Raw genomic sequence first — 14586 nt, 5'->3', positions numbered from 1 at the left:
GATGATCAATTACTAAAAATTAATAAAGGTGTGTGAAGAGTAAAAATAGATGTGTAAATAACACTTTCTTTTCTATATCTCGGTCAATTTTGGCTCACTTCGGTTAGAACTTTTAGAAGGTCAATTCTAGCAAACTTGTAAACGGGCGGGTGTGTTATAAATTTTTATCTCAAACTTGAGTCTTTCGAGGATTGTTTGGCTGCGAGTATTGCCACAACCGCGGCCGCTCGTTAACATACTCAACTAAGCACAGTTATTTGAAAAAAAATAACCACATTTGACAGCAAGAACAAAGAGAACATAACACATTTAGAAATTTAAGTGCCAATCCAATAGATCCAACAATCCAAAATCTGATGCTGTGAATGGTAAATATTTTTAAGCAACAAAGTAGATAAAAGGACAGAAACATAATATCATTTCCCTTCAAAGCACTTATTAACATGTGACGAGCAATTATTAAAACTGAAATTAAATCTTATTTCCATGCTTTCCTAATATTGTGAAAAGACAAGCTCTCCACGTCATGTGAGTAAGTAGAAATAGGACAAGCTTAACAACACTACACTTTTCCAATTCTCAAATAGACAGGAAACTTGACAGCCTTCTGACCATGGTCTCCACCTTCATTCCACGCTTGCTTAAATGCCTCAATCACATGATCACTCAAGAGCTCAACACCCCTTCCTTTTGCCGTGTGATATCCAGACCATGACCTTATGTATGTAAAAAAGCCATCCAAATCCATCAACTGCTCTGTCACGAACTTAAACGGTCCTGTGTTCTCTTCTCCGTCCACCGGCTCAAATGGAAAATCGATACTCTCATACTTGTCGTCCACCATTTTACGTGGTGGCTCCCAGTAAGGATCAGAATCAACGGTGTAAAAACGATCAAAGACGGTATCTACAATGCTGTTAACCCTAGGCACTGTATAGCACCATGCTGCAAGGACACCATTAGGTTTCTTCAGTACATGTTTCACTTGTTGGTAGAAATTGGGGAGGTCAAACCAATGGATGGCCTGAGCAACGGTCACCAGATCAACACTTGATTTTGGTGTCAACTTTTGTTCAACCTCGGCTATTGACATGACCGGAGGGGTGTGCTCGTAGCGAATATTGGGCAGCTTGGGTGCGAACTCGAGTTGTTTTTGGCTTGTATCAGTGGCTATCACATTCTTGAAGATCTTGGCCAGCTGCAATTTACTATAACATGTTACTTATTATGGTTCGAGATTCATGAAAGAACGAGAAACACTTACACTAGTTTAGAAATATTTTGAATATGAAAAATTTATGACTTGAAGCTTTCTACTCTCTCAATCAATAGTGTCAAGATTTTAGAGAGATGAGCAAGCGGCTCATTACTAATCATAATAAGAATATCAACTATTGTCAATGCATGTTATATTTGAGTTTGTCAATTCTCCGATATGAGATATTCTTCAACAAACACAGAATATAGGGTATACACACCCTTTTTCACCTTCTCTACACTCCTGTCAATTTATTTTTTGCTGTCACATTGAATAAATTGAAGAGGACAAGAGCACAAAAATTAATAGAGGACGTGTGAAAAGTAAAAATGGGTGTGTGGATAACACCACCTAAAATATATAGTCAAGGAGGTGACTCAGATAGCAAACCCAGGCAAAGAAACAATACTGAACAAAAAGGTTTCAGATGACCTTAGCTTAAATTTGTGCTACAATGGATCTATGTGTAAACCGCAAGAAGCGAACGGAAGATGTTGGAAAGAGGAGAAACTTACGGATCGGGCAGCCTGGCCATTGCCGGTGCCGACGTCCCATGCGAGGTCGTGACAAGGGGTCTTGGAGGCAATGTATTCAAACAGCTCTTTCGGGTAGCATGGCCAACCCTCGGCATATTGCTTCGATTGTTTTATGAACAGCTCCGACATTTCTCCCTGATTTCGGTACTGCAAGTCGATCGTATCAAGTTTTAGATAAGAACAGTAATATTGGTTTGTAATTCTATTGGGTTCAATGCTACCAATTTAAACTGGTTTTCGGTTTAGACTGTGTGAGTGTATTTTGACCGTGGAGAAGAGTTCTAAACGAATCTTTCTGCTGAAAAAAAGTGAAAGAAATAGAAATGAGAAACGACTGACGGGACTGGTTAATAAAAGTGGGACGTAATTAGGAGCAGATGACTTGGAACAATTCAACTTGGCAACTTCCCCCCGGCAAGTTGTCTTATCTTTATGCATCCACCCCATTTTAGGCCTATTTTATTTTCGAAACTCGACGTGATTCTATTTCTTTTCAAAAAAGTATCGAAAAAATTTGATCCAACGACTATAAACAGATGTCCACTTTAAAAGTTATAATAACTTCAGCCGTTGGATTAATTTTCAACAGCACAAATTCTTTGATTTTGTAGATTAGGAGGAAGGGATCCGGAGAGGATCCCTTTCCAAAAGAAACTATATATGTCAGTTAAAAGGGGAGTGATTATTACAATACCTATTTTATATATTGCACGTCAAATTTGACTTCAATCTATTTGTCCCCGAATAACGTGTTTAACTTGCCATTTTCAAGGGGTCAAATGTCTCTGCCCCGTTTTTGGGCAGCTAGAAGTCGTCTACTAAGAAGTTGGTGTTGAAAATTTGCCCACAAAGTCACTCATTTGATGTAATAGCTTTTGGAATACTTATTGTGTTAAACTATTATATGTTTAATGAAGGGCAAAGCTTGTTGTTAATCACTATTTATTGTATTATGTGTTTAAGCAATAAGGGAATCCAATAAATGTATTTAATCTAAGAAAGAAGTGATCTAAGTAAGTTAGATTAACGAGACATTTCTCTTATGTTCATTCCTAAAACGTTCATAGTCATAGGATTGCCAATTGGGCATTGACAATCCACTAAGGTTAGTGTGTGTTATGTTAATTCAAGCATGAGTATGACTAGTCTCAAGTCATTTATTGCATTGTAATTGTAACTAGGTAGGTTATCCAACCACTTCTACTTAGCTTAGGTAGCCATGACATACTGCTAGATGTCACTCATGGTTTGTGGAAGCCCTAAAGATTAGCAAACACTAATTTTCATCAAATGGAGAATTGAAATGTAGTTCAATTCACAATTGATCGTTAAGAGTAACAATCGCTTACTGCCTCATTAATTGAAACCTAATGGATTGTACATCGAGTAAGGATGAAAGTGAAGAAATATAAATGAGATGGATAAGCAATGAAATGGTTTAATTGAGAATGATCAAGATTAATTAATTATACGAAAGGTTCATATTGGGCTTTCAAGTTAGTTTTGGGTCTCGGGGCCCAAAAGGGTTTTGGTCCACAAGGCCCATTATGTTTAAATTGTATGACAACCAAAACAAAATGGGCAATTAGCCCATTAACTAAAGGATGGCCGGTCATAAGGTGAGTGGTAGTGAACTTGGCATAATTGCAAGTTTTCCACTCAAATGTGAGGTGCTATAAAAGGAACTTTATAGCTTTACCACATTAGGTTTTTCTTTTGAGGCAAAAGAGCAAAACTCTTTCTCTATTTGTCTTCCAAAGAGCCACACTTAGAGAAAAATAACTAGCAATCTTACTTCCTCTAAGTCATCCATTTCATCTTCACACCTCATCCTTGGTGTGGAGACTTAGAGACACCAAACTTTTGGTGTTCTTGGAGTTCTTCTCCTCATACCCTCAAGGAGCAAAGGAGAAGGAAAGAAGCAACCATCCAAGTTGACTTGAAGGCCCTCCACTCGGGTGAATCTCTTGTGTAAACAAGGATGAGCTTCAAGGGTAATGAAACTCAAACTTTTTCTTTTCTTCAATTTGTTAAAGAGTCTTTTGGTTCACCATTCACTAGGCTTTGAAAGTCATGGGTTTTAGAATTGTTTTTTAATGCATGCCTACCTTAAAGTGTTATTAGTTTGATTATGTGTTCAAATGTTCTCACATGTTCTTGACAAATTTTTCCTTTAGTTGGTAGCATGAAGGCTAGGCTTGATGTGACTCAGGCAATGCTAGAGGCTACAAAGAATGAAGTCAACAGCTACTGCCTCATATCCAAGACTTTGAGGTCTCGTTTGGCAGCTCGGACTATATTAACTATTTTAGTCGAATAGGATAAATAGTCGTCGGATAGTACTGACTAAATTAGTCGGGTGTTTGGTGCAACATCGGACTAATCACCGTATTAATAGGATCGATTATGTTATATTTTTTTAACTACTTGTTAATAGTATTTTAGGAATGATAATTCAAATTAAAATAAATTCAACAAAAAAATAAAAAAAATCAAAAGAAACCTAGAGAAGGACGAACAAGGGAGAAGTGCTCAGAGATTCGAGATCCCTTTGAAACCCATACCAAAACGAAAATCACAAACTAATCCATCAAACAAAAAAAAATCACAAATTATCAAGAATCATAAATCCATCAAATAGAAAAAATCACAAACTAGAGGAAACAAGACAGAGAGAAAAAGAGAAAAACAAAGAAGAAAAAAATGGAAAATTGCAGCAAGAGGAAGATGATGAAGATGAAACGACAAATCACCCATGAGGAAGATGATGCGATCAAGTGTAAGCGGGAGTGGTTCCGCTGATTTAGCTCTGAATTTCCAGCAACAGACATGAGATGACGGAGCAGATGCAAGAGTGGTGCGAGGCGTTTTGAGGCCGACTAATTTATACCGAGCTTTTTGAGCGTACTAACTAGCAGGTGTGAGGCGTACTAATTAACTTGGACCAGATTCGTTAGTCCGACGACTATTTAGTACGTAAGTCTCCAAACACCCGCTCCCATATTATTAATCCTATCCAATGCTTAATACTGTGTGCCAAACGAGGCCTGAGCATGTCAATTTGGAACTTCTGTTAACCTGCTATGTGAAGGACGTGGAACTTATCTCCATCTATAATGATTTGAACCTGAAGAAGGAGTTAGATGAACTGCAATGCGCTTGTACTAAGATGGTTGAAGAAAATGAGCAGCTGAGAAGTAAAAAGGTCGACATCGAAATCATGGTTACTCGAGGTCAGGCTGATTTCTACAAGTTAGGCTATGTAGACCATCTCCAAGGTAGACCGTCTAATTATGAGTTTTTTTAGAAAGACTTCGAGGCGTTCTCCATTTCTCCATATGACCTGCTTAACTTTTCTTTCGAGGCTGTTATTGGTGGAGCAGTTGATGATGGTGTCATCCAAGTTGAGGCAGCTGAAGATAAAGTGCTGGATGGTGTTGTTGCTGAGAGCAGTGCGACTGCATGTTTTGGTGTGAAACCTTGCAAAGCTATTAGCCATAGGGTTGGCAACCGAATGTCTTACTTAAAAAAGCAGACGAATCCACATAACCATTTGGATGTAAGCTTTAATTTTTTGGAGCTTTGAACTGCTAAGCTTTGTCATATGTTGTAGCCCCTTAACCATGTGATGATGGGCTTAGAGCCCGTTGGGCTCGAGCAGAGTTGTGGCTTTGGCTACTTCTCGTGCGACTCGGGCCGACTCACCATGCGCTTGAGCCTGCATAGGTTGGACAGGTGTTAGGAGTTGACGCCTTGGGCCTGTGCCTGTTGGACTAGTGGTGCTGCACCGTTGTTCTGTTGCTCTACAGCTCCTTCATTGTGGCCTGATGGTGCACCTTTGACCACTACGGTGGTGGCTGCCGCTGCTGGCATGGTCTCAATGGCCCTGAGGTGGTAGTGTTGAACCTTTTGCTGCGATGAGCCTCGAGGAACAGGGACGTTGGGCCACGTCGCGATTTCCATTGTCTAGTTTGTATCTTTGAGAATATGGTTTTCGCTAGTCGTGGTTTCATAATTTCTCGTCATTGTATTTCTTCTACAGGGAAATTTTAAATAATTTATAAAAACTCTAAGAATATGAACGTGTGAAAATTTACATATAAACGAAAAAAATTGAAACGTTGAAAGCGAGAGTATTTTTCGAGCGTTTGAATCAGGCTCTCAATTAAATGTTTTTGGTAGAAAATTTCTGCCATTTTTAGTCTTGACGGAAAAGTACGTACAAAACAATCAACACCTTTGATCAAAGAGCAAAGCCTCACAAGCCAACTAGGAGTTGGGGGGGGGGGGGAGGGGTTACTTACTTGATAGAGTTGATCTCCAATTAGGAATGTATTAAAGATAGAATATAGTAATTAATCTTATATATAATGCCTTTGACTTTTCCTTGTAACGAGCAGGGGAGCTTTAACCAGTCATTAGGGGTGGGCACTTGGAACCGAAAATTGAAACCAAAACAAGAACCAAATCGGATCATGCATAAAGGTTTGATTTTGCTATTTTGAAACGGTTTCGGTTTGCAACCAAAGCGCAGTGAGGGAAAACGGTTTGGTTTCGATTTTGGTTATTTGATTGTTTGTTAAAGTCCATACATTTATTATGGACTCAACCATGCCAAAAATTCATCTCTCTTATTCTTCGACTCTCAGTCACTCAAAATTCATCTCTTTCATACAACCTCCGAAGTCAACAACAATATTTTGATTTGACAGATAAATATCACAACAAAAAAGGAGGTGTTTCCTCTTTCCAATATGCCAGTAGATGAGATGTCCCTTTTGCTCCTTTCCAATTCAGCAAGTCTAGCAAAAAACTATATTTTCCAACACAAATTTGGTACTTACATTGCTAATTATCCATTCAGAAATCTATTTTTCTTGGTTTAATGATATTTTATGAAACGACGTTGAAAGAGTTCAGGGAGTTGGCAAAGTAAATCAAGAAGAGAGATTTGAAGCTATTTTTTCATTTTGTTTGTAAATGGTTTAAAACCGAACCGAAACCTTTTGAAACCAAACCAAATGGCTTGGTTTTATTTCGATTTTAGCCTCAAAACCGCACCGAACCAAATAGTGCCCACCCCTAGCATTTGTAATCCGCTGCTTGAACTTCCAGGGATGCTGAGATGCGTGTAGGGATGCTTGAGAACGTTTCCCATTTAATAAGGGCAATCTTGTCCTTCTTGGGTAAAAGTTCATGCATTGCCTTGTGGATTTTTGGCTCCACAATTGCTACACACCCTTTTTTTTCTTTTCTTTTTTGCACTCCCTTACTTCGGGTCTTCATTTATTTATTCAATCCAATTGTTAGAAAAAGGAAAAAAATAATTAAAAAGCGTAAAAATCATTTTTCAATTGTAAAACACTACAATACTTTGAACATGACAATGCATGTTTTGGTAAATACAAAAACCCACATAGTTTGGTGTTATTTTTTAAATGAGATGCAACTTTTCAAAAAAATCAAACTACTAAAAGTATTAAAACATATAATTCAAGTCATTCTTCTGTCTAACGTTCTAGGCATTTGTTAACTATCGACGTGGCAAGTGTGAGGCCCATTTTTAATCACTTCAATAGAAAAGGTGTGCAATGGTGTAGCCACCCACAAGGCTAAGGTAGGTTGTAGCCCATGGAGGTTTTGTGTAAGGGTAGTGCTATCCATACACTCATTTTTACTTCTTACACACCTCTCTTCGGTTGTTCGGATCGAATGAATTGAAGATGATCACTAACAAATTATTAATAAGGTTGTGTTGGAAGTAAAATGGGTTTGTGAATAGATCTATTCTTTTGTAAACTCATGCTTATAGCCTACTCAATTTCAATACATATTATTTTTTAATGTATATTTAGTAGAGGAGATGTAGTAAATAATACGTTTTCTGCTAAAAATTATAAATTAGTTCTATCTCTAGTCCCCCTTTATTCTATTCTTTAAAGAAAAAGACCATTTACCCTATGTCATTTAGCTTCTGTGCTTCTTACTCAAGAAACGATTAATAAAGTTCTTTAAATACACAATTAAATCCCTATCTCTGCAATTCTTGACTTTCTGTTGCAATTTTCCAATGAATGTCACCTTTGGTACGTTCTTAATTTCTTTATTTACTTATTCTTGATTTAATTAGTAGGTAATTATTTATATGGTCCTTGAATTTATTGGTTAGGATTATGATTTTGAGAATAGTTTATATTATATTGTTGTTCTTTTATATTGATTATTATATAATTTTATATAAGCAAAAAAATAAACATATAATTTTATGGTACTATTTTCAGCTAGCCCACCCAAGAAAAAAATCCTAGCTCCGCCCTTGAAGGTGTGTAGTAAGGCAACTGGTCGTCCATGCTAGCTAACACATCAACACAATGAATGCTGGTAATCGCTGATCAGCGGCTCTTTCTCAGTACTAAAGAGTTGAGCTAGTTGTATTCGGTAGGCAAGTCTGGCTCAGACCCAGTGCTGGTAGGGCGATCGTCCGAGGCCCAAAATAATTGTGGGCACCAAAATTATTAGGGTTGTGACATCCCGTCTCGAAATTATTAAAACGTACTTGTGAAATGACCATTTTGCCCCTAGTTTGTTTTCGTTATGTTGTTTGGTTGTTTGTGTGGTGTTGGCATGTGTTGGGCCACACACACACACTGTCACTCTCCCTCTCCTTCTGTCTTTTTCCCTGTCTCTCTCCCATGCTCCCATTCCTTCTCCTTCTCCCTTCGAACGTACGGACACCACACCAAACCCATCAAACCTTAGCAGATCGAGGAAACTAAGATCACAGTCGAGATCGTGAGGCTCATGGGAGTGCAGTCGTGCCATTTTCAGGTGAGAACTCCGTCGATTTCACGTCGATTTCACGAGGTCCGTTTGGAGTACTATTCATGCAAACGTAGTTTTTAACGTTTTAGGAAATTTGAAGCTCGTAGGTAGCTTGGTGGTGTCCCAAGGAGTCTCGGAGTACTTCGTTTGAAGAATTTGGACGTCGGAATCGTAGTTTTCGAAGTTGGCCGGATTTGAAGCTTGGTGACAGGTGAGATTCCTTGATTTTTAGCCCTTGAAACTTGTATATCGTTGTTCTACTAGTTCTAGGCTTCAATTTGGTGTAAAAATCGTGAAAAATGGTTGAGAAACGAGAGAGAAAACGAAGTTAGAAAATTTTTCCAGTTTCCGGCGCCGGCGACGTCACCAGAAGTTCGCCGGAGAAGGAGACGGAATATTCCGTCAAATCTAACGGAATATTCCTGACGCCGTTGACGGAATCCGTTAGAACTAACGGAATATTCCTCACAGCGTCAGGTGTGATATTGAGGTTGTGTAGAGCATGTTGGTATATTCATTTGTCCATTTTGAGCAATGTATGAGAAGTTATTACGAGAAGTTGGTTATGTGCTTTAAAATTTACGTTTTTATAGTTGTTTCGCATATAGGTGATACGTATCCCGAGGACGAGCGTGCGCACTCGAGGCAGGGGGGCTACGACCCTTCCACATACCAGTGAGTGGGCTTTTGGTTTTCCGTATATACCTATATACATTTATTTTCCAAGAAATTGTTTAAAAAGGGTTAATTGTTTTATGCCATGCACCATATTATTATCGTTTATGCATCATTGCATGCACTAGTAGTGACATACGTATTCATATGCATATTGGGTGCTGTGGACGCACAGGTAAGTGCCAGGTAGGTATTATTCATGTTTACATTCAGCAGTAGTTTGAGATGTTTAGAGAGCTCATAACCTGCACCCCCGGTGTTAGTGCTCCCGCCCAGAGTAGGGCACAGTCCTTCACGTGATGTTCACCTCCCGCACCACACGCTCAGCTTGGATCCAAGTTAAGTGCACAGTCCTGTCGTACAGACCACTTTAGGTGGTTCCGACTCGTAGGTGACCCGCGATTATTTGCACAGCCTTCACGTGATCGTAGCACTAGAGCGTATATATATATGTTACACCCAGGCCTGTTGTACAGACCACATTAGGTGGTTCCGACTCGTGGGCAGGTTCAGTTATTGAGTTTGAGATTTGAGCTCTATATGCAGCCATACAGGTCACGTTAGGTGACTCCGGCTGCCAGATTAGATGTTATTGATTTGATTTACACCTGAGCACTTGCATTTCTTTATGAGGCTTTGTCATGGCATATTCTTGAGCATGATTGACATATCTATACATACGTATATATGTTTATTTTCTAGGAAGTATACAGGTTTTACGGCGAGGGGTTAGAATGTATTTTACTAAATGGTTTTCAAAGAGCTTTGTTTTTGCCCACTCACGCTTTTGTTTTGCGCCCCTCCAGGTTCTAGTTGCTTGGCAGGTTCGGTGGTTTCCCAGAGGGTTTTCCCGGCTTTTCTGACAGACACTCACCAGCGTAGGGTCACCTTTGGGTGTACTTTTATCGCATCTTTTCTTTTGGACTGCTGTAGACTTGCTCTGAACTTGTGTCTCACTTACGCTAGCACTTGTTTTAGTACTTTGTATGCTAGTTTTTAAATTATTCGTACTTTTATATTTCTATTTCATTAGCTTCCGCACGTGCACATGGTTATGTCACCTCCGTGTGACGGCCAGCACGCCCTGATCTCGATCGGGGTGTGTCAAGGGTGGTATATTTATATATTTTTTCATAAGAGTATAAAATTATAAAATTTGGTTCAATGACAGAGAAATTTAACTAGAACTGGTGGTTTTGTTATTTGAAATTAATGAGGAGGTCTTTGGTTCAAAACACCATGTGTGCTTATAAATTTCTTTTCATAAGAGTATAAATATATAAAATTTGGCTAAATAATCAAGAAGTTTAATTAGAATCAATGGTTTTTGTTGTTTAAAATTAATGAGAGGTCCTAAGTTCGAAATTCTAAGTGCATGTTTCTTCTTTTCAACTTTTACGAATTTTTATTTGGTTGTTAATTTATTTTTAATTAGTAGCTAGTAGCTATGTGGGTTGTTATTTTTAAACATTTGTTCCAATTCAAGTCTAATCTTCAACAAAGAGTAATGCGTTGACCAAATTTTTAGACCAAATTTGCAAATCATATGACGTGTCATCAAAAAGTTTAATTTAATACCCATTTATTACTTATACATATCAATTAAAGTCTCAAAAACATCATTATTTTTTTAATCCCATATTGACAAGGTTAGTAAATAAGAAAAAACACCTCATAATTTATACAAAAACACTTTAAAGTTCAGATGGAAAACAAAACTCATATATATCTACTTGTAAACATGGAATTTTTTTGTTTACTTCTCACGATACAAAATAAATTAGTTTTTCCGTGTTTCTAAATTATTAAGTTTGAAATTATTTTCTAAGCATAATTTTATCGATGTCTTACGTGTGAAAACAAATAATTTTCTTATATAAAGTGAGGGCACATTTTTTGGCGTCGCCTCGGACCTAAAAAATGACACACCCCGACCGAGATCAGGGCGTGCTGGCCGTCACGCGGAGGTGACGTAACCATGTGCACGGTGCGGAAGCTAATAAAACAATAATGGAAATAGTGATACGAATAAATAAAAACTAGTTTACACGAAATGATAATAGGTGCAAACGTAAGTGTAACACAAGTTCAGAGCATAACGCCTAAAGCAGTCCGAACGAAAATGACGCAACAACAGTACACCCGAAGGTGGCCCTACACTGGTGATCGTCTATCAGAAATGCCAGGAAAGCCCTCTGGGAAACCACCAAACCTGCTAGACAATTAGAACCTGGAGGGGCGCAAAACAAAAGCGTGAGTGGGCAAAAACAAAGCTTTTCAAAAACCATTTAATAAATACATTCTAACCCCTCGCCTTAAAACCTGTATACTTCCCAGAAAATAAACATATGTGCATAAATATATATATACCAATCATGCTCGAAAATATGCCATGCCGGAACCTCAGAATGAAATGCAAGTGCTCAGGTATAAATCATATCAATAACATATAATCTGGCAGCCGGAGTCACCTAACGTGACCTGTACGGCTGAATCTAGAGCTCAAATCTCAAATTCAATAACTAAACCTGCCCACGAGTCGGAACCACCTAAAGTGGTCTGTACGACAGGCCTGGGTGTAATATATAAACGCTCTAGTGCTACGATCACGTGAAGGCTGTGCGAATAATCGCGGGTCACCTACGAGTCGGAACCACCTAATGTGGTCTGTACGACAGGACTGTGCACCTAACTTGGATCCAAGCTGAGCGTGTGGTGTGGGAGGTGAACATCACGTGAAGGACTGTGCCCTACTCTAGGAGCACTAACACCGGGGGTGCAGGTTATGAGCTCTCAAAGCATCTCCAATCACTACTAACTATAAACATGAATAACACTTACCTGGCACTTACCTGTGCGTCCGCAGCACCCAATATGCACATATATATATATGTATATAACTAACTAATAATGCATAAACAATGATAATATAATGCATGGCATACGACAAAATAACAATTCCAATCAATTTCTGGGAAAATATAAGTATATAGGTATATACGGAAAACCAAAAGCCCACTCACTGATATGTGGAAGGGTCATAGCCCCCCTGCCTCGAGTGACCACGCTCGTCCTCGGGATAGGTATCACCTATATGCGAAACAACTACAAAAACGTTAATTTTAAAGCACATAACCAACCTTTTGAAATAACTTCTCATACAATGCTCAAATGGGGCAAATGAATATACCAACGTGATCTACTCAACCTCAGGAACATCCCCAAATTTTCAGAAAAAATTTCCACCGCCGCACGCGCCCCCACGCACCGGCCACGCGCAGGCACGTGCCTGGCACACTGACGGCGTCAACTGACGCCGTAGGGAATATTCCGTCAATTTTAACAGATTCTGTCAACGGTGTCAGGAATATTCCGTCGTCTTCTCCGGCGAGCCTCCGGCGCCGGAAAACTGGGAATTTTTCAAATCGTCCTATCTTCTTCGTTTTTCAACCAAATTTCACAAAATTGGTACCAAAATGAAGCTTAGAACTAAAGGAACACAATCATACCACTTTCAAGTGCTAAAAACCACGAAATCTCACCTGGAAAATCACCCCAACTCCAGCCAACTTCGAAACTAGTGATCCCGACGTCCAAATCCTTCAAACGAACCACCCCGAGCCTCCTAGGGACCTCACCAAGCTACCTACAAGCTTGAAATTCCCTAAAACGTGAGAAATCACGTGTGCATGAATAGTACTCAAAATCGGGCATCATGGATTCGACGTGAAAACGATGGTGTTCTTACCTGAAAAAGATATAGTTGGACTCCTACAAGCCTCACGAGCTCGAATATGTGCTTGGATTCCACAATCTATGAAGGTTTGATGGGTGTGTGGGTGTGTCCGTACGTTTTCAAAGGAAATGGAAAAGAATGGGGCTCGGGACAGATGCAGGGAAAGGGAGAAAACAGTGAGGGAAATGTGTGGTCCACCATTAGCCAGCAACCAACCAAAAATAACCACAAAACGTAAAGAAAACGAACTAGGGGCAATCTCGTCTTTTCACACGTATGTTGTAATATTTCTGGGACGGGCTGTCACAACCTACCCACCTTATTAGAATTTCGTCCCGAAATTCAAAACAACCAAACAACAACCCCTAGCGATCAAAGAACAACCGAGGATACAAATCCCTCATCTGATCTTCTGTTTCCCACGTAGCTTTCTCGACTGAATGATTCCTCCACAAAACTTTCATTAAGTTCACTGTCTTGTTCCTTAGAACTTTTTCCTTCCAATCAATGATCGTCACCGGTTCCTCGTCATAAGTCAAATCTGGATTAATTTCCAAGGGTTGATGAGGTATCACATGAGACGGATCAGCAACATAATGTCAAAGCATAGACACGTGAAAAACGTTATGCACTCTAGCCAACTCCGGAGGCAACTCCAACCTGTAAGCTACCTCACCAACTCGCTCTGTGACCATGTATGGTCCAATGTACCTGGGACTCAATTTACCTTTCTTCCCAAATCGCATGACTCCTCTCCACTGTGAAAGCTTTAGAAATACCCAATCTCCGACCTCATACGCTCTGTCCGTAGCATGCCGATCTGCTAAACTCTTCTGCATGTCCTGGGCTGCTTTCAGGTTAGACTTAATCACCTGAACATTCTGAGTAGTCTCCTCAACAATCTCCGGACCCACTAAGACTCTTTCTCCAACCTCTGACCAACATAACGGTGTGCGACAAGATCTACCATACAACGCCTCAAATGGTGCCATGCCGATACTCGAATGAAAGCTGTTGTTGTAGGCAAATTCCATCAAATCCAACCGCTGGTGCCAAGCATCACTAAACTGTAGCACCGAAGCTCGCAACATATCCTCTAAAGTCTGAATAGTTCTCTCTGACTGTCCGTTCATCTGAGGATGATACGCCGTACTATAAAGTAGTCTCGTACCCAAAGCTTCCTGAAATGCTACCCAAAACTTAGATGTAAATCGTGGATCACGATCCGAGACAATACTCACAGGGACACCATGGTACTTCACAATCTTCGAGATAAACAACTCCGCTAAACGGCTCAAAGAATACTTCTCTCTCACTGGAATAAAATGTGTCGACTTAGTAAGCCGATCAACGATCACCCAAATCCCATCAAAACCATTATGTGTACGCGGAAGCTTGTACACAAAATCCATAGTGATATTTTTCCATTTCCACTCTGGAATGGGAAGCGGTTGCAACAATCCAAACGGCTTCTTCCTTTCCGCTTTAACTTGCTGACAAACAGCACACCTACTCACATACTCAGCTATCTCCCTCTTCATACCCGGCCAATAATAAAA

General features: G+C 39.5%; 1 protein-coding gene across 1 annotated transcript; it reads right to left on the bottom strand.

Moving 5' to 3' along the window:
• Positions 1–366: 366 nt before the first annotated feature.
• Positions 367–2012, bottom strand: LOC137713907 (uncharacterized). Its single transcript, XM_068453261.1, has 2 exons — positions 1774–2012; positions 367–1198 (listed from the first exon to the last, which is right to left on the bottom strand). The coding sequence occupies exons 1-2, from the start codon at positions 1921–1923 to the stop codon at positions 563–565; spliced, it is 786 nt and encodes a 261-aa protein (XP_068309362.1). The 5' UTR covers positions 1924–2012; the 3' UTR covers positions 367–562.
• Positions 2013–14586: the final 12574 nt, after the last annotated feature.

This window comes from Pyrus communis, chromosome 13, assembly GCF_963583255.1.
Source record: "Pyrus communis chromosome 13, drPyrComm1.1, whole genome shotgun sequence".
Classification (NCBI taxonomy): domain Eukaryota; kingdom Viridiplantae; phylum Streptophyta; class Magnoliopsida; order Rosales; family Rosaceae; genus Pyrus; species Pyrus communis.
This window is presented reverse-complemented; position numbering and strand designations above follow the sequence as displayed.